We start from the raw sequence: 21,388 nt of genomic DNA on the forward strand, positions 1-21,388 counted from the left end.
TTCTCTTTCTAGGTGGTCCTTCCTGAAACCAAAAAAACACTACAAAGAGAGAAAACCAGGCAGATGAGAAAGGTGAAGTGGGACTAACTGTTTTGAGGCAGGGGGTACTTCACAGATGTCCTTCCTTAATTTTCAAAGCAACCCTCAATGGTGGTATCACTCAGTTTTGCAGGAGAAACAGCAGCTCATACCAATTACATACATCAAGTCACCTGTCTTGAGGTAGAATATGCCCGACAAATGGCAGAACTGGAGTTTTAACCCAGCACTCTGCCCTGCGCCTTCCGTGATGTCAGTTACCCTGGAGCGGGTCGGATCCGCCCCTTAACGGATCTTCCTGCCACAGTCTTTCCTCTCAGCCAGTCAATCCTCACCGCTGCCAGAGGCTCTCTCGATAAAACTGGCATCACATCACATATCAAAAAGTCCCAATGACTTCCTGTTCCCTAGGAGCAAGTTCAGATCCATGTCCCTGGCGTTCACCATCCTCCATAAACTAACTCCACCCTAAAGAGCTAACCCTGTCTCCCACTCTGCAACACCAAACCCGTGCCAGTCAACTCTCTTCTCTCACCCAGTAAGACGTCGCTGGAATCAGCACTGTGGAATGCTCGCAACATTCACGCCCTCCGCTTCCCTCTTCACCGGGGGGTTAAAAACCCCCATTTTGTTCCGGTTTTCATCCCTCCCTCTTGTGAGTCAGGTAAGGTAACCCTATGTCTAGCTCTAGGGACTGATCTAGGCCTGATTAGCTGAAGCCAGTGTTTCTCAACAGTGGTGCAGTTAGCACTGGGGCAAGGGGAGGACAATTCTTCATATTGGGACTACCCTGCAAGTCATAAAAAGTTTAATATCCCTGCAAGGGATAAGATAGACTCTGGCGTAATTACAGATGAGGAACCATAGCCCGGAATGGTTAATTTGCTTACGGTCACAGAGCCAGAAAATAGCAGAGCTGGGACTGCAACCCAGGACTGTCCTTTCCAGGACACCCTGCAGGCTCCCAGCTCTTACTCAAGAAACCATCTACTGAATATCCACTACCAACCACTCCAGGAGGATATGAAAACAAGCAAGGAAGAGCCACTGCCCTCAAAGGCTAGTGAGAAACAGCAACAGTTACAACAGCACGCAGTGTGATAAAGAGGACGCACCGGTAGAACAGAAGCACAGCCCGCAGAGAACTCATCTGTGGGCAGGGAAGGAGGTGTTGGCAGGGAGGCACAAGTCCGAGAAAGCCAGGGAGAGGGTATGCTGAGCCTTAAATGATTTGGCCAATATCTTTTATTTCCCCATTGAGTACGTACACTTGTTTCTTAAAATACTAAAGCCACGAGGGCCTCAAGAACAGAAGCTCCGTTTGTCTTTACTTCTTTTACATCCTCTATGGTAAACCTAGTTACTTTAGTTGCAGATCATAATAAGCACTGAACATCGGCTAAATTGAAATGCAGAGAAAGATCACGTCCCATTACCACCAGCAGAATAGACTGGTTCAGAAGGATTAAGTCTTCCCTACTTCTAGGGTAGAAGGAAAAGATTAACAAAGAAACTGTAACTTTTAAGTTCTCCATTCTTGTAAGATCCTCTAAATTTAAAGAGTTATGATACCATTTTCTTTTGTAAAATAGAAACTGGTACATTACTTCAGTGGACTACATTTTGTTATTTTTTAGATAATTGTCTAACATCCATATTCACTGAAAATGTTACAAAAGTACTCCTGATAATTGTTTAAATCATGATATGGCACTAGGATACTGATTTACTAAAGGCAGCTGACCTAGTTAAAATAGTAAGGAACAAATACTGAATTCATCACCCACCATCAATTCTCCTCAAAGCCAGATGGGTCCATGAGAACCATACTCTAACCTAAGCAATCCCAGGTAACCAGCCACAAATATCAACAGTCTGACTTATTAATAGGAGAGTATCATGCAGCCTGTATTCCACATAACCCACTTGCCAGGTTTACTGACACGCTCTGCGCTCTGTATAAAACACGTGGCATGCTGAATGAACTCCTGCACTGAGCAGGCTACTCCCTAATATACAGGGGCAGTTCTGATCCCAGAACTGTTGCAGCTGTACTTAACTGTTGTAGCTAAGCAACCGAATTATTACATAAGCCAATGAAACCAGAGTGTGAAAAAACAGTAATGATTTCTAAGAAAACTAAATTGAATGTTTTGAGGAGCCTTGATAAAAAAAATAAGTTGCTAAAAAGCTTACTGTCAAAGCAGGCGCAGCTGAGACAACAGGTGAGACAAATGGGAAGCAACAAGTTTTTTAAATCGAAGATTTTGTATTCACAGTACTTTGAAATTGTTTTTAAATTGTTTAAACTCTTGAAAAGAAATGGAAACACAGACAATGCATTATAGTATACAAGATGGATCACTCTGAACTAGGTACATACTCAAAGAAAAGACCTTGGCTTCCTATCAAAGGATTGATAAATAAATGTATATTTACATATTTTAAGTTAAAATAAGATGTTAGTATTTCCTTTTCAATCTTCATTTTCATCAACTTTTTTTTTTCTTTTTGCGGTATGCGGGCCTCTCACTGTTGTGGCCTCTCCCGTTGCGGAGCACAGGCTCCGGATGCGCAGGCCCAGCGGCCATGGCTCACGGGCCCAGCCGCTCCGCGGCATATGGGATCCTCCCAGACCGGGGCACGAACCCGTATCCCCTGCATCGGCAGGCAGACTCTTAACCACTGCGCCACCAGGGAGGCCCTTTCATCAACTTTTTAACCAACTACAGGTACCACCTGGAGGCTAAAGGCCAGGCATGTCCTTCTCACCTCTGATAAATGCGTACGTAACCCCATTCTTCTCAGCTCTAGTTCTAAGCATCCTCCAATTGCCCACACCAACCACACTACACAGACAGGCTTCAGAAGGGCCTTGTCTGCTGAGGCTTTTGGTTAAGTGTGTAGCTGGCAAGAGGCAAGCAACACACACACACACCCTAAAACCTTTAAGCACGTTAACTGTAGTCGTACTACCTGTGGCAAAATTGTTCTTAAATCAACACTGCAGATTCATACAGATGCCAATTATTAACAGTTTTAAATATCATCAACTAAGCATCTAACTAAACTAGATGGCACTGTCTTTACCTTAATGCACACCAAGCCACATAAATACAGCAAACTATTAATTTATGAAAACGTTTACACTGCATACCATCAGACTGGATATTTCAAGATATTAAAGATTTATTCTGAATTTTTAAGTAGGATAACAGGAATTGTTATGTACTGATATTTTTAAAATCTTGTTTTTGGAGATATATACTGAAACGTTTATCATGAAACAATATGTCTGGAAGGGGAAAATGGGGAAGGAAGGTCAGAGGCCAGGAGCTGGTAATTGCTGAGGCTGGTGATGGGTACACAGGGGGTTTACTGTACTATTCTTCTTTTGTCTATGTTTGGAATTTTTATAAATAAAAGTTAAAATAAAAAATATTGAATTATGCCAAGCTATCCAGATACTATCTTTAAACCTCCCAGACATGCAGTTTTTAAGCCCAAATAATATGAAATTTCATTAATGTATTTCATACCAAAAAAAATCACAAAAAACAGAAACACTTAACGGAACCAGGAAAAGAATAAAGATTAACTGAATCTCGAAATCCTAGGCCAGGACGATGCCATTTCTTGTAAGCCCCTGAGAACATTCTGACCCAATTCTCAGTGTACCAGTTGCTTTCTTACACTACTGTTCTCAAAATTGCTGAGGCTTCACAAAGTTTACATAAGAAACTGCTTTAGCAAGCAGTGATTCCAGTTAGAAAAGGAATGAAGTTGGCTGTAATTGGTTATGAATATTTTTATACCTGCTTAAAATCTGCCAGTCTGGAACTATTTTACTTAGTCTCTGGGTGAACACTGATCAAGTCAATAGGATGGTGAAAGCCAAACCAACTGCTTTATAGCCCAAAGGGGCAAATGGTCTGACAGGTATATGTATTTACTTTCAGTATAACCAGGGGACAAGACAGAATTGAAAATTCAGTATGTTAGAGACGCTTTAAATTTTATTTAAAAATTATTTTCAAACGACTGGATTGGGATATTCCACATACATATATAAAAGGATAATCTACTGATCCTTTTGTGCACTGATTGGCTTAAGTGGAGCACAGGATTTTCCTAGCATGATTTTAATTAGATAAAATCAATTAAGTTTCAAGAAGGGATCAAATAAGACTTCAGTCCAATGTAAGAGTGAATAGAGCATTAACTCCCTGCAGTTAGCTTTGGCTTAATAAAGGTAAGCTCAACTCAAAAAAAAAAAAAAAAAGAAAAGAAAAGAAAAGAAAGGAAAGGAAGGAAGGAAGGAAGAGAGAGAGAAAGGAAAGAAAAAAGTCAGTTGCTCTTGGTGTGCTGGAAACCCTCCAGTGGTCTCACATCTCAGAATAAATGCCAAAGCCCTCCTCATCAGGCACACTCAGTGAGTGTGGACCTGAGGGTCCTCGCTACTCCCACAGCTCAGCTGGCCTCGGTGACCTCACTGACCTCCAGGCACACTCTCCCTGAGGGCAATCCTCAGACATGCAACTTACCAACCTTCCCTCAGGTCTGCACTTGAGGGTCACCTTCTCAGAGGCCTCCTTGGCCACCCCATCTAACACTGTGTGTGCGAGCACATGTGCGCACACACACACATGCACGCGCGCAAACACATGCACACACATGCACGAGCACACATGTGCATGAGCACACACATGCACGTGCGAGCGCACGCACACACACATGCATGCATCCCTTAGCAAGGTCTCTTCTCCCAGCTGTATTTTTCTCCTTATTTTATTTTTCTCCTTATTGACCTTGTTTACTGCCATCTCCTCCACTAGAATGCAAGGCCCATGAGAGCAGGGATTTTTGTCTGAGGGCACGGATTTAAAATTATTTTCTTTAATGCTGTATTCCTAAAGGTCCAACAGTTTCTGGCCCATGATAGGGGCTCAACGATTTACTGAAGGTAACAAAACAACACAATGATCTACCACATGAGGATCCAATGAGAGGTATTATCTGTGACCTCAGTAAAAAGATCTGCTAAACACATGTAGTGGTTTTATAACATAGACTTTCCTACAACGCTAAGGTGCTTTTTAATTTCATTCTTTTGTCTACGCCTCTAACATTCTGCCTTGTTTTTATCTTGTTTTCATGTATGAAAGGTAATTTACCAGAAGAAACAAGGCACACTGAGGCAATGGCAGAAAGAATCAAACTCAAGTTGCCGGACACCCAGATTTGGAAAAGTAGGTTAACAAAGTTAGGGATAAGTAAGAAGCAGATAGAAAGTTCATCACCTCCACAAGAGTAACTTGAAATTAGAGAAACTTGTTACAACTCCGTGAACACAGTTAAGGTAGACCTTAGATCTTGGGGTCTAACAGATCCCAGTTTATAGTTTATTTTTATAATAATACGAATAACACCATCCAACCATAGCTACTATCCCCTGTTGTAAAGTCAGACACATTGGTAAGCCCTTTACATAAATTTTTACTTACTCCTTGAGATAATCTGGTAGAGATAATATTTTTGAAATGTTATTTTTTCATCTTTAGGGGTTTTTTTTCCCCTTTTCTCCCACCTCCCCAACCCGAACCAGCAGTGCCCACTGTGTCCACTGTCCCAGGAGAGGTTATGACATGAGAGAACACTGTAAAGGGTTCCTGGCTGTGAGTTCCAAAGGCCCTGAGAATGGAGAGAACTCTGGGCTCCAGACAGAAAGCACTGGTGAGAAATACTGCAATGGGGAGACACAGCGTGGCCTCTGTTTCTCCCACCACCACCTCCACTCTCAAAGCCTGGACCAGAGGACCTGAGCTAGGGGAAAAGACAGTGGGAAAAGTGCAGAGTGGAGGCCAGAAGCAATGGCGAGACCTGGAGAGAGCCCTCAGCCCGGTGCCAGAACCCCAGTGAAACAACAAATCGACAGGAGGGGATAGAGCTTGTACTGCATTAGGATGCAAAGTGTCTGGGTTTTGCAGCTTTGTGTCCCACTAGAGCAGGACAACAGCAAAATGGCTCCAGTTCCCTCAGGCACAGCAAGGGAGTGGGACAGAACTCCCCACCTGAGGGTACAGACTGCAGGAGAGGTGGCTGGAGGGCAAGACACGACCCTCGGCCCAAGGCATTATGTAAGGACCCCCACCTTCAAGTTACACCTAACCCTGGGCACGAGGAGGCGGCGGTGAGCTACAGGTTATAGCTGACTTTCCCAGTAGGATAAGGACATAATTCGTTGTAAATTGTTACAGAAAAATGAAATTCTGTTCTTTTGCCCTACCTGGATTGTGCAATGGAACTCACACCTGAGTTCCTATTATTACTTGTATCTTACATATGAGGAAAACGAAGCATTAAGTAACTTTCCAAAGTGATATAGTTGGATTTGACTGGGATTTGAACCCAGACTCCCAATCTCTCTGCTATTCCACCACTATTGCACTGAAATACATAAATTTAATAATCACATAGAACTAATTTTTTCATTCGTTGCATCTCTAATAGAAGACATGACAAAATTTCTTTTCCAAATGTAAAATTCAAGGCAAATCAAACAGCAATAACGGAAATGTAATAGCTTTTATGTAATAGCTAACTTCAATCACAGAATGCCAACAACCTCAAGATCAATTCATTACATACATACATATGTCGCCCCACAAACAACAGTAAACATAAAAAAGTACAATTTATTGAGAAATACTTAATGCCAAAGAGGTACTATGAAGTCATTAGCATTTTGAAATGTTATCTGTATTTTATTACTAACGAATCTTCATATATTTTAAAAACAGTATTGCAAATGTGAGGAAGATAAACAGTCTGTAACAATGTTTGCTCATGTAGATTTAAAGATCCCCTGAAAACTCACCAGCTGGGAATCTCTAATCTAGAATAAACTCTACGTGTTGCAAGCCAGGCACATGAAACACTCCAAATACTTTAACTGAACTGCTAACAGGGAAATCAAAAGGAGCAGATCGTTTTAACCATTCGCAGACGCTGTGTCCAAGGCCACAGGGATTTAGAAGGAGTCACGTCATAGAAACATGATCTGCATGGCACGTGTTGTTCACTGGTTCCCAAAAGTGGCTTAGTGCCTAGCCCCAGATAAAATTTTATATCACAACTAGGCATACTGGAAATGTATGCCTTCTCTGAAATGTACTTTCTGTCCTGCAAGGGCAGTCACTATGATAAGGAACTGTTTGAAAGACCTCAAACTAAACGTGCCCTCACTTATGTAACACTACTCCCTCATCTCAAGCAGAGAAATGATCTTCTACACTATGACTGACATACGTCAGAGTAATTAACTAGTTTTTATTTTTCCATAAGTTTTTCAGACTGTGGCCTCTATACTGACATAAACTCAGTTTTACTCTTAAGTTTCCAATGACAGTAAGTGCAGCAAAACAGACGAAAGGGTCTCATTTCCAGCCCTAGATTTCTGTGCCATCACTGGACATCGCATGTACTTCTACCACAGCAACGAGAACTCTGAATTGAAGCGATTCAAGTGCCTGTTTCCCCCATTAGACTACAAATTCTTTCAGAGTAGAAAAATGCATGCACTGTTCACTTACAGTATTTATAAGTTCTGGAGAGAGACTGTTGAATGAAAAAACATGCTTTTGATTTTTGGTAGCATACTTAACATTTCCCATAAATAACCCTTGATATTTATGTATAATAATATTCTGATGTTAACCACAGAATGTGAAAATCAAATGTATTCCTTCCATAACTAATAGTGTATGCCATTTATAGACCAACAAAAAGACTCTGAATGGTATAAATGCCAACAAGGATTTCAAAATATTTTTCTGCACTGTTTATATACAGACATACATTAATTCTTATTGATAGTGCATAGGCAAGTTGCATGAATACAGGCTATTTTCTAAAGCACACCCTTGCCTTCATACATGAGTCCTAGATCAACTTAATTATTCCAAGGTAGGTTCTTCTAGGTTAGGGACTATATTCATTGTTTTCTCTGGCTTTAAAAACGTGTGTCATTTTACTTCTTTGAGGCATCTAAGTGGGCAAACAGGAAAGTTTAATCTGGTGAAATTTAAATTCATCGAAATTAAGTATAGGCACATACCACACAAGTAAGATAAAAAACTGGATTTACACAAATATCATAGATTATCTCAATTACAAAATAATTAAAGAACAGGATTCTTTTACACAGTAATCCCCCCTAGCAAATTAAAACTGTTCTCATTATACAACCACTTTAGGAACATGTGATACAAAGCACGTAAGTCTGGACTGATTACTGTGAACTATAATGATATTCAAAATTGTATGGCATGTTTTCTGGCTCACCAAAAAGCAACAGGAAACGTAATAACGAGTCACAGTCACCTCACCACTGTAATAATCAGACTCTACTAGATTAAGCCATTTTGCACGTAACACAAATAACCAATCAATACAACACTAAAAACCACAAGTTGGAGGGCCTCCCTGGTGGCGCAAGTGGTTGAGAGTCCGCCTGCCGATGCAGGGGATGCGGGTTCGTGCCCCGGTCTGGGAGGATCCCATATGCCGCGGAGCGGCTGGGCCCGTGAGCCATGGCCGCTGAGCCTGCGCGTCCGGAGCCTGTGCTCCGCAACGGGGGAGGCCACAACAGTGAGAGGCCCGCATACCGCAAAAAAAAAAAAAAAAAAACCACAAGTTGATGAGAAGCTTAACAGTTTTTGAGAATACCAACTTTTAAAATTTTCAGCATTACCTGAACTCAGTTCGATGAGAATACTTGAAGCAAGAATGAAGTATGCACTGCACACAGGGTGTTAGAGCCCACCCATTTTATAATCCACAGATTCCAGAGATGAACCTAGGACCGAACCCGAGTTCTTACTTTCTTTTTCAATCTTCTGCAACATTGGTTCTCAAAGTGTGGTCCCTAGACCAGCAGCCTCAGCATCACCTTGTAACCGGCAGAAATGCATGTTCCGGCCCCACCTCCTGAACTAGAAACTCAGAAATTGCACAGCAATTGTGATTTAACGAGCTCTCCAGGTGGGGGACTGTGATGCAGCTGGGGTACCTCAGCTCTACCATTAACGCCTAAACTCAGGAAACATGATGACCACTCATAAAATAGTTATGCACTTTAGTAAGAGTCCAATTTCTCTCTTAGATGGAAGCTTATTACCATTGCCATCATCTTCTTTATAGCAGAGATTCCTAACGAGTCAGAGAAGAGGGGAGTTTTGGGGAAAATATTTAGTACTCAAATTTTAGAGAACAACCATTTATCACTTGTTAAATACAAACTACAGGAAAAGCATGGGATGTTTTTACTTATCAAAAAGGGGAATGGGTTTTAAAAAACTATAAATATAGTAGTAAAGCCTAGAACCAGAAGTAGCTTTAAATATTAGAATTTTAAAAAACAATCTCCATATTTTTTGGTACCATCATGGCTTTAAATGATTAAGATGGATCAATCTGATGTAACTACAGATCTCAGTAGTCTAAAGCCTATTGATTTCCTAGGTTTTTTGGTTATAAGAAATTGAATATACTTACTGGTAATGGCAATCACGAGACAAAGTAAGTCTGACACATCAACAAAAAGGCTGTAAAATCTTAAATTCAACTCCAGACTTTAAAATCTTATGAAGGTGGGGAAAGTACAAGAGTGATGAAACTGCCGCTGACTCACGAAGGAGTCCTCTGAGCTCCTGAGGGAACGAGTGCAGAGAGGCAGGTAGAACATAAATGTATTTAAAAGAGCAATTTTCAAGAACTCTGGGTTCAGTGCTGGTTATTCAATAAGTTTTCAGGTTTTTAAAAAAGTTTAAGAAGCATACTTTTTCTCCTTTGGAAGAAGAAAATATGGTGCTGAGGGAAGAAAAATAAATTTTAAGTTTCTATTTGTAATACTGAATGCATTAGCATTTTTCTATTAAAGTGCCACTTACTATGTATAAGCACTAATTAAAACCTTTTTTTCAACTTAGCATAATTCAAAACAAGTTAACAGAAGATGGATAAATTTAGGAGTCTGCTTGAGAGGCCTGGCTAATGACAATAAGTTTTTTTTGTTTTTTTTAAGTTTATTTGTTTGTTTGTGGTACGCGGGCCTCTCACTGTTGTGGCCTCTCCTGTTGCGGAGCACAGGCTCCGGACGCGCAGGCTCAGCGGCCATGGCTCACGGGCCCAGCCGCTCCGCGGCATGTGGGATCTTCCCGGACCGGGGCACGAACCCGTGTCCCCTGCATCAGCAGGCGGACTCTCAACCACTGCGCCACCAGGGAAGCCCAATAAGTTTTTAAGTTTAAAAAAAATTAACTTGTTTTCTTCCTTATTAAAAAAGCAATAAATATTCATTACTCAAAATCTTGAGAATACAAAACAGGCCTAAAGATGAAAAAGAAGTTCCTAAATGTGAGATAGACAGCTACTATTAACACACAAATTTACATTTTTAAGTCCTCTTCTGTGAATTTGCATGAGATATACATTAAAACTGGCATTTAACTGGTACATTTTAAATAGCTCATTAATTTTTTTTTTTGCGGTACGCGGGCCTCTCACTCTTGTGGCCTCTCCCGTTGCAGAGCACAGGCTCCGGACGCGCAGGCTCAGCGGCCATGGCTCACGGGCCCAGCCGCTCTGTGGCATGTGGGATCTTCCCGGACCGGGGCACGAACCTGTGTCCCCTGCATCGGCAGGTGTACTCTCAACCACTGCGCCACCAGGGAAGCCCCAATAGCTCATTAATTTTTGAATGTCTACTCTCTTAGGCAAGGATCCAAATCTTAGCCTTACTTCCAGCATAAAAGAAGCACACAGGAACCGCTAAAACTGTCTGCTGAACTGATTATCTGGGATCCTACAAGACAAAGTCTGGACTTGCAGACTGTTAAGATGTACTATGTATGTATTTTTTAAATGACTGATGTGATCAAATAAGGGTTAAAATTCACTCAATGACTTAAAGAAAAAAATATACATTTCAAGACTCAGCTCCTTGGAAAGCCTTGCTGGCTTCAGAAGCTGCAGCAGGAGGCCCCTGCGCCCTGCAGCAGGCCTACCCTCCGCTAGAACAATAGAGCTTCAGGGTAAGGACAGGCCTTCCAGAGTGACACCCCAACGTGGAGAAGACCCGGCACTGAGCTCATTCGTACTCAGATGAAGCAGTCAGTGAATGATGATGGGGAACGGTTCCCAGAACAAACTGCATTTTTCACCTAGTTAACTAATGTCTAAAGTCACATGTCCCTTTGACTTATATGTCCCCCGTGACACAAACAGGTGACTTCTGAATCCTGACTCTGCAGGTAATACTACTTACTCTATGACTCAGTTTTCAGATACTAAAAATAGCTTAGAAAAATTGAGTCATACTGAATAACATCCTCAAGCACTGTATTTACAGCACCTAAAAATGAATAAGATGGGCTAAATCTATCATGTGTTTTTGATAATCAAAGGGGGAGAACAAAGAAAAATACCAATTGGAAGCTGAAATGCCCAGCCTGTTATTTTGATGGCTTAAGGTTTGGTTTCAACTAAAATGCTTAACAACTTTGCTTTTCCACCTTTTTCCCTCCAAAAAACAGATGAACACTTTGTGTGCAGATATTCCATTCCTTCACTTTACAGTCTGTTATAAAAATGCTCTGACTTGGATTTTGTTCCGGCACGTGTGGCAGGCTGATACCATGAACCACCACCAGACTGAAACACTGAAGTGCTGAATAAAATATTAAAAGCAAAGACACACCCAAGCACACAAACACCTTTTAACACACACTGCTGAGTCAGCACAAAAGGAAAGGATCTAGAGAGGTCAGAGGATATGAGAGCAGAAACCCTGGGAGGAAAATGTTCTGAGACAGGATTCCACCCCAGGAGTCTCCTCTATGCCCCGGAGAGTCTGAGTTTGGGTCCTGCTCTGCAGGCTGCCCTGGGGGACGCAGGAGGTGACAGATGAACACTCCGGTATTAAGCTCGAAGCTGGACCCCAAAAGGACCTCCACGTAAGGAAAAAGAACCCATTGTACAGAAGGGAACAGCAAGGAAACCTGCCTCATCTTTGACCCAGAGTAAGGGAATAAGGGAGATTTCCCCTGAGATCTGAGGTCCATATTTATGCTATAGAGTATGGCTGGAGAAACATTAAGCCAGGAATTAAAGTTACAGTGATCCCAAGGATGTAGTGTCCCCAAGAGACTGGCATAAGCAAGGACACATTCTCTGTGGACGAATATAACTCAATCTAGGGAGCCAAACCCTTAGATGAAGTTCCAAGGAAAATGAGCAACTCACAGAAATAAAATCACAAAACGCACAAGAAAACAAGGCACCATGAGTGAGAATGAGTGGAAACAACTGCGGAATTAGACCTCAGATATTAGAACTAACAGACACAAACAATCAATGTTTCATATGCTTAAAAGAAGCTTAAAAATATGAGCAATTAGAGAATATAAAGAATGATCAAGCAGATTTGAAACAAAACCAAATAACATAATTTCTAAAAATAGAATACAATTGAAAATTAAATGGATAAAAGAACAGATTAGGCCCAACTAAAGAAAGAATAGTAAACTGAAGGTAGGAGTCAAAGAAATTATCTAGAAGGCAGCACTAAGAAAACACGGCAGGTTGAAAGTTAGGAAGTTAGATATCTGTTGGACCTTTTCATGCTAATTAGGGTTCCAGAAAGAGAGAACAGGGAAGAGGCAATATTCATGAAATACAATCACTGGGAATTTTCTACAGCTGCACTCCCCACTATGATAGCCAGTAGCCACGTGTGACTATTTAAACTAAAATTAAAAGCACAGTTCCTCAGTCACGCTAACCACACTGCAAGTTTTCCCTAGCCATGCGTGGCAGGTGGCTACCACACGGACTGCACAGATGTAGGATTACTTCCATTATCACAGGAAGTTTACAGAACTGCACTGGTGCAGAAGTACTGAAACATCCATCCTAAGATCCAAGCTGCCCATAAATCCCAGGCTATATAAATAAAATCCACACATGAACACACTAAGGTGAAACTGTAAAATACTAAAGACACAGGGAAGGTCTTAAAAACAGGCAGAGGAAGTATCAGACTATTCAGGCACAATATTAGATGGCCGACTTCTGAGCAGTAACTCTGAAAGATGGTAGGAAACAGGGGAAATAACAGAACTCCATACCTAGAAAACGATCTTTCAAGCACAGGGCAAAACACATTTTCACACATAAGAGATTTACCAACAAAAAACTCTCCTTAATGGAAATTCCAAAGAATTCATTTCAGGCAAAAGAAAAATTATCCCGGAAAGAACTGAAATGTAAAAAGGAATAGTAAGCAAAGATATGGTAAAAGTTGATTAAATCTAAGTAAACATTAACTGTATAAAAAACAAAAATAATGTCTAATTTGTGGTAGAAAAGACAGAATGAAAATCCTGGGCAGTAACTGTGTTGGGAGAGATGACTGGAGCAGAGCTTCTTAAGGTCCCTGTAATCCAGGGGGAGGGTAATGATATTGAGGACTTTTGGACTTTAACGTACAAATAGTAACATATACACTTACAACCAGTTGAAAAAAGCGACATACAGGCATACCTCCTTTTATTTGCTTTGCATTACTGCACTTTGCAGATACTGCAATGTTTTCAAATTGAAGGTCTGTGGCAACCCTGAGTAGAGCAAGTCCACTGACACACCATTTTTCCAACAACACCTGCTCACTTCGTGTCTCTGTCACCTTTTGGTAATTCTCCCAATACTACAGACTTTTTCATTTTTATTATATACGTTATGGTGACCAGTGAACTTTGGTGTTACTACTGTGACTCTTAACATTTTTAGCAATAAAGTACTACTTAATCAAGGTATATACATTGTTTTATAGACATAATGCTATTATTGCACACTTAACAAACTACCATATAGTGTAAACATCACTTTCAAACACACTGGGGGGCAAAAAGTCCGGGCGATTTGCTTTACTGCAGTAGTCTGGAACCAACCCACAACATCTCCGAGGTATGCCTGTAAGGAACAAACCTTCTAAAAAGTTGAGGGGCGGGGGGTGGGGAATCCTCAGTGAATCTATAAGATGGTAGCCAGAAATCCAAACACATCAAAAAACACAAATAAAGCAAACAAAACCCTCTAGCCACAAAGATTGCCAAACAAGACGAAAAGGTAAAATTCAGTTACAGGCTTTTATATACCAGGAAAATATTTACCAAAAGAAAGCTAGTGAAACCACGTTAACTTTTTGACAAAACTGTCTTTAAGAAAAAATGCACTATAAAGAGGGTCATTTCATAATGATAAAAAGTTCAATTCACCTGGAAGATAATACTAATCCTAACCTTAGAGAAATTTTTTAAATTCACCATTTTAACATCTCTGTCAAGTAGACCAAAAGACATTAAGATACAACAGATCAAGTAGAATTAGTAAGGATACAGATGGGAACAGCATAGTTAATAAATTTGTATGGACATATACAGAAAATATACATACATTGATTAGGGAATATATATATTCTTTTTATGCACAGGTGGAACATTTATAAAAACTGACTATAGGGCTTCCCTGGTGGTGCAGTGGTTGAGAATCCGCCTGCCGATGCAGGGGACATGGGTTCGTGCCCCGGTCTGGGAAGATCCCACATGCCGCAGAGCGGCTGGGCCCGTGAGCCATGGCCGCTGAGCCTGCGCGTCCGGAGCCTGTGCTCCGCAACGGGAGAGGCCACAACAGTGAGAAGCCCGCATACCGCAAAAAAAAAAAAAAAAACTGACTATATAGTGGGTACAAAGTTAGCCTCAACGAATTTTCAGGTATGGTTATTAGTAACAAACAGACTCCCTGATCATGATGAAATTAAGTTTGAAATCATTAACAAAAAGATAAATAGAGGGGCTTCCATGGTGGCGCAGTGGTTGGGAGTCCGCCTGCCAGTGCAGGGGACGCGGGTTCGTGCCCCGGTCCGGGAGGATCCCGCGTGCTGCGGAGCGGCTGGGCCCGTGAGCCGTGGCCGCTGGGCCTGTGCGTCCGGAGACTGTGCTCTGCAGCGGGAGAGACCACAGCAGTGAGAGGCCCGCGTACCGCAAAAAAAAAAAGATAAATAGAAAAACCTTATACTTTGGGAAATTAAACACATTTCTAACAATTCATGGGTTAAAGATAACTCTTTTTATTTTATTTATTTATTTATTTTAAATTTATTTATTTTTGGCTGTGTTGGGTCTTCGTTTCTGTGCGAAGGCTTTCTCTAGTTGTGGCAAGCAGGGGCCACTCTTCATCGCGGTGTGGGGGCCTCTCACTGTCGTGGCCTCTCTTGTTGCGGAGCATAGGCTCCAGACGCGCAGGCTCAGTAGTTGTGGCTCACGGGCCCAGTGGCTCCGCGGCATGTGGGATCTTCCCAGACCAGGGCTCGATACCTGTGTTCCCTGCATTGGCAGGCAGATTCTCAACCACTGCGCCACCAGGGAAGCCCAAAGATAACTCTTTTTAAAATCTCAGAAGTATGAAGTTTTTTCCAATTACCTTAAAACATAACCAATTTCTCATGTAATAATTAGTAAAACTGATTTATTTAAAAAACATTGCCAATAACTGAGCTGTAGATGTCTATTTTCCATTGTGCATGCACACTTTAAAAAATTTTTTACTAAAATGCACAATTAAAAGAAACAAGCTTACAGGTGGAGCTAAATAGTTTTAACAGCCACCTATCTCAATGGAAAATCTTTTTGCTTTTTCAAACTGGAGAGGGAGGAATCGGGACAAGAAAATTCAACATTCATTCACGGAATAACAGTTTACCAAGAGCCTGGTCTGTGCCTGTCACAGAAGATACACAGAGGAGCAAACACACAGTCCATCCCCCTGGGGCTGACAGCACCCTAAAGGAGACAGCCACTGGGCAGAGAAACACATGTAAAACGGCAGTCTGCATGTATGATGTGACCCTGTAACAGGGGTCGGGGAGATCAGAAAGCTTTCTGTAGGAAGTAATGCTTCGAGCTGAGACATAATGTGTAAAAGAAAGTATGTAGGGGAAAAGGCCAGAGAACAGCATTCCAGAAAAGAGGAACAGCATATGCAAAGTTACGAAGTTTTTGGTGGGCAATCAGAGTAAAAAACTAATTTTCAGATGGTCAATACAGAAGCAGGGTAGAGTAGAAAACTTCGCAAAATGTTTATGCTTTCTCATTTAGTCCTTCTTTAATAAGAAATCGGTTGACGTTCCTACTGTCATAGAATGTTTCTGTGACTACATTCTGTGACTACAGAATGTCTAGATATTCTATTTATGAAGCCACTTTAAAAAAATATTACTGTTATGCTAAACTGAATGGTTACCATTTTCCATACTTTTAAAAAAAACTATCAAAAACAACTTAATCTTTAAGACGCTTTAGAAAGATATTTCTACTCTTTTCTTCAATAAACCTCTTCAAAAAAGAGGTTTTTGCTCAGGAGAGACTACAAAGTATGCTTTCTAAACTCTTCTCGCTAATGTATATCATGGAACAGTCCTGAGCAATTCACTCTTTTCCTACCGCTAATTTCAACATTCCACACTCACTTCATTCAACCAGACAAGCACTGTAACACAAATATACAACTTTAGACATTGGAGATGGAAAGAAAAGTTAAAAAAAAAAAAAAAAGCATCAGGGACTCCTAGAATCTGGTTCTAATGCTTACTCCTAAAAGTGACTACATAAGCACAAGAGGATTTAAATTAGTTACCAAAGGTTAACTGTGACATGGAAATTACAGCTAAATTATATAGCTATGGATTAACTTCGTTAACTAGTTCCTTTATGTCCCTTTTGCTATATCTAGCCCCCCCCAAAAAGAATTCCTTTCCCAAGACTTAATAAATAAATAAATAAATAAATCCTAAGTGCACCATATGACTGTGTAAAAATATAACCTGGCGTTCCTATTAGAAGTCAAGGCTACACACTCATATTAGCCTTTTGTTGTATTTACTAAATGAGACAAGACTGGGGCTCAAAGCGAATTCAGCATTCTCCTGAGTAATGATTAGAAACAAAGAACAGATAATTTCTTTAAAATGTGCAGTTACTGATTAACTTTCTTTGGCAGTGAAGAACTACCTAATTCATTTTTCTTCTAAAAGATAATTTCTTTCTATTGTGAATATACCAGTGCAGTTTTTTTAAAAGGATGATAGTTCAAAGATAACTGCATGTTCAAGAAAATATGTAAGAGCAATACATAAGAAAATTATATCTGAAGAGAACTGAAGGTATTTTCTGGTCAATTCAAAGGGAAACCCAACACTCCCTAAAATATCCAGATATTGTATTTATTTCTTATCACTTAATGCTTGTAGCAGGAGCCCGAGTGCCATAAGAGTCTTCAATTTTAAAGAAAATTAGATGTTATTACTTACTATATGTATATTCTCTCTTACTAAAAAGTACCTACCCGATTAAATTAAAGGAAAGAAAAAACCCCAAACTACTCAGATGTTGGTAAGGGCAGGGATGGGAAGTGGGGGGTGGGTGTGTAACAAAATAAGGACAAATTTACTCTCTGGGAACAATTAAAAAATGAGACTTTGGTTTGATGTAAGAATCATCAGGAAGTAGGAAAAACAGAGAACTGAGGAAGGTTCCTATATAAGTGCTTCTCTGCTCTTCCTTTTTTTTAAACCAGAAGTGGTTTGTCAAAATGTAAACATGGAAAGGAGTCCTGTGTGGAATAGTGATTACAAAGGTGAAAGAAACCAAGACTCAATTACTGGAATTTGCCTTCGGAGGAGTAGACAATAAAGTAGGAAGTGCTTATACATGCTTTAAGGCTTGTGCTTAGCGAGGACAGACGCAATTCAAGTTTAGTACAAGAACTATTCTCCTTTCTAATTTTATAGAAAAACTAAGTTCAGGTTTAAGTATCAGATAAAATTTTCATTACATATACCAGCACTAGTTGCTAATCTGGGTCCCACTTAAAGGACAGTCTAACATGCATCAGTAGATCACGGTGCAAAATACCAAAACGCTGACCACCTCTGAATAGGTATCGACCACAAACAGCTTTTAAGGTTGCAAGATGAGTATAAAATAGGACGTGTAACTGGTAATTTCTGGAATGTTTGGCAAGAAACCTCAAAATCAAATTTCCTGAGAAATCCCTGGCTTAAGTTTTGTTTTGAAAAAGATCAACACAAAATGATATATGTTAAAAAGGTAGCAAAGTTCTATCACACCTAATAAAACCAAGGAAGAGCGTAGCCAATAATATATTAACAAGAAGGTAATTATTTCAGTAACAGCAGGCAACAGGTTCCCTTAAGAATCTCCATTTTTAAAAAAATAAACACTACACCTAGGCAGATACAGAACACAAAATTTCACGGACTGAAATATCAATCTGATCTTTCAAAGGGATTTGAAATTTATCAGTTTTCAAAGTTCTCTCTCTACCAAAAACAAAAACCCAATAACAACAATCTAAAGTTTTCACCAACCCAAGAGAAGCTTCGAGGTTTCAAAAGTAAATATGGTAGAGGGTGCTGATGTTTATAAGGGACACTACTAAACTATTTGCAAATATCAATCAAATAAAAAAGTCAACTCAAACCCCATCACTGGCTCGTGGAGGGGAGCGTGGCTTTCCCATTACTAGGTGACATCTAGAACTAAAGAAAACGCCCCAGCCCAGGGAGCGGGAGATGGAGGCTCCTGCAGACTCAGGTAGCAAAGGGTGACCGCTTCCACCGACAATACCGTAAAATAAGCAAATCACCACTCCTGGCCAATTACCAAGCGCGAGTCAAAGTTCCACCACGTAATTCGGGCCTGGACCTTTTTTTAAGCAAACACGTAATTGAAAGCAGAGTCATTTCCCTCTTTGCTTTTTATTCATGCTGGAAATAACATTCAAACCAAAAAGGTAGCAAAACAAAAGAAAAAAACAGGAAAACTGAGGGAAGTTGAGGAGCGGGGCGTTCCACTGGCGTTTTCCCTCTCCGGGAACCCTCGTTCATCGGCCTGGATTTTAAATTCTCAGTCCTCTCCGGCGAGGGTCGGGCCCCCGAAAGCGGCCCGTGGCGCCGGGGTCCCACCCTCTGAGGAAGGAGGAGACGCTGCTCCCGTGGCGGCCGGACGCGCGGGGAGGTGAGGAGTGGACTCCACTCGGGAAAGAGTCGGGGCTCCCGGCGGTCAGGCGGCTCCTCGGAGCGAGCGCCGGGGCTGCGGGAACTTCTCCTCTCTCTCCCGGCGGCCGCGGCCCACGCTCAGGCGCAAACTTTGCAGACGGAGCCGCAAGCGGCCGGGGTCCCGCCCCGAGACCCTCCCGCGCCGCCAGCCGAGCCCCCGGGCACCCGAGCCCCGGCCACCCGCCCGCTCCGCGTAACCCGAGCCCTGCGGGGGCCGGGTGGGCCCCGGCGCGACCCCTCGGCCTCCCCGGCGGCGCCGCCGCCCGCGCCCCCGCGCCCGACCCTCCCCGCGCAGCTGCTGGGCCGAGCGGCCGGCCGGGCCTGGGCCGCGCGCCCCTCACCTTGGTGGCCATGGCGGGCGGATCCCTGGCCCGGGACGGCCGGCTCCTCTCCCGCGCCGCGTCTGTCGGCCCGAGTCGGCCGGACGAGGGCGAAGGCGGCGGCGGCTACGGCTGGGCCCCGGCGCAGCGGCGGCGGCGGCGGCGGCTCCGCCTCGGCCCCGAGTCTCGGCTCTGGGCGACTCCAGCCGCCGCCCGCTCCTCCAGTTCCTGAAACTCCCCGGCTGCGCGGCCCCCGCCCCCGCCGGCCGAGCCTCCCATTTACCGTGGCGTGCGCGGCGCGGCCGGCGGAAGCGCGCCCGGTGCCCTCGGCCGGCCCGGCCTCCTCTCCCACTTTCCGCCCCCGCCCGGAGCCTCCGCCCCGGGCCGCGCCTCCGGGCGCCCTTTGTTCCAGCGCTCCGGGCCGCGTCCGCGAGTGGCGGCCGGGGCCGGGTCACGGCCCCCGGCCGCTCCCCGCCTGGCCGCCCGTGGGGACGGTGAAGGGGACTGGGGACACGCTTTGAGGGAACGCCTGCCCGGGGAGCCGAGTCCCGACCGCCTCCGGCCGTCCACCGCGACTGAAGTTTCGGTGCGAGATGCACGGGGGTGCGACCAGAGCTCTGCGTCCCCCGGCGGGCACGAGTCACCGACGGGATCTTTGTCCCGCGTCGGGATGGCTGTGGGGCCGGTCGAGCTCTGGGCTGAGTGAAGTGAGTGTTCAATAAACCGCCGGCACGGAGCGGAGCAATGGCTTCCTGGTCCGACTGGCCCTCCGAGGAGGATCTGCCTCCTGCCTGCAGTTGACCGCGGGCTGTGGTCCCGGCTGGGGCTCCTGGGCCCGGACGCTTGGGGATTTCGTTCTGAGGCGCCCCATTAACCTCCTTCTGGGCTCTTGATAAATTTAAAAACGTCTCAGGGCCCCAGAGGTTTCGGGGAGACACAACAGGTTTCTCGAAATGGAAACGAGAGGTCTAAAATTTTCCATTTTCTTATCAAAAGGTTTTTCTTCAGAGTTGGATGTATGGGCTTTATTAATAAATGAATGACAAATTGAGCAGCAAGATTTTCACTCAAGTACAGAAGCCATGACTGGAAGACATATCTAGATGGATATATTAGCACAGTAAATCTTGTTTTTATCATAAGGAATATATATATATATATATATATATTTTTTAAATAGGCAACTATCAAAAATCAACTTCAGGCCAGGAAAGCGGTATTTAATGTCAAATTGTGTCCTCTCAAAAATACTCTGACTTCCAGAGATTTCACTGGTTATGTTCAACAATGGAGTTTAAAATGGATATGATACTACAATGTTTTCTGTGAATTTTTGTGTTTGCTGAGCTCAGGGCCACAGCTATAATCATCCTAATATTCATAAATAGTTGTCTTTCTAAGTAAAAGTAAAGTTGCAGACTGACATTCATTGACAACCTACTTGCTATGTAGTAGGCTTTTAACATGCCTTAATCTCACTTGATCCTTATAGGAAACCTTTGAGAAAGTCGTTGTTGGTCACTATTTACAGACATGAAGAAATCAAGGCTCACTTAAATAACTTGGCTGATTTGGTAATACTTAACAAAATTAGAAATGACCATAACCTTGGAACTAGCAGCTCTACTTCTAGGAATTTATTCTGCCAGCACACTTGTCTAAGTGAGCAAAGGTGCTTTCAGTAAAGCATTGTTCTGTAATAACCCCAAACAGAAAGTAACCTATATGTTTGTTATTCTGTTTCAGTAAATATGGTATATCCATACAAATGAAATACTAGGAAGTCCATAAAAATGCTAATATTTTAAGAGGTATTAATAAAAGTAAAAAGAAC

At 42.5% G+C, this 21,388-nt stretch overlaps 1 protein-coding gene across 2 annotated transcripts in view; it reads right to left on the reverse strand.

Moving 5' to 3' along the window:
• The window catches only part of SNX9 (sorting nexin 9), a 190,881-nt gene that overhangs the window by 77,516 nt on the left and 91,977 nt on the right, over nucleotides 1–21,388 (reverse strand). Inside the window, exon 1 of one of the 2 annotated variants that reach the window (XM_060115128.1) lies at nucleotides 19,576–19,875. The exons of the other annotated variant lie outside the window; for it this stretch is intronic. Within the exon in view, the coding sequence (XP_059971111.1) occupies nucleotides 19,576–19,587 (12 nt within the window). The 5' untranslated portion in view covers nucleotides 19,588–19,875. Of the gene's footprint in view, nucleotides 1–19,575; nucleotides 19,876–21,388 lie in introns of those variants that run through there. 2 annotated transcript variants of the gene reach the window in all.

The sequence above is a fragment of the Mesoplodon densirostris genome, chromosome 12, assembly GCF_025265405.1.
Source record: "Mesoplodon densirostris isolate mMesDen1 chromosome 12, mMesDen1 primary haplotype, whole genome shotgun sequence".
In the NCBI taxonomy this organism is placed as follows: Eukaryota; Metazoa; Chordata; class Mammalia; order Artiodactyla; family Ziphiidae; genus Mesoplodon; species Mesoplodon densirostris.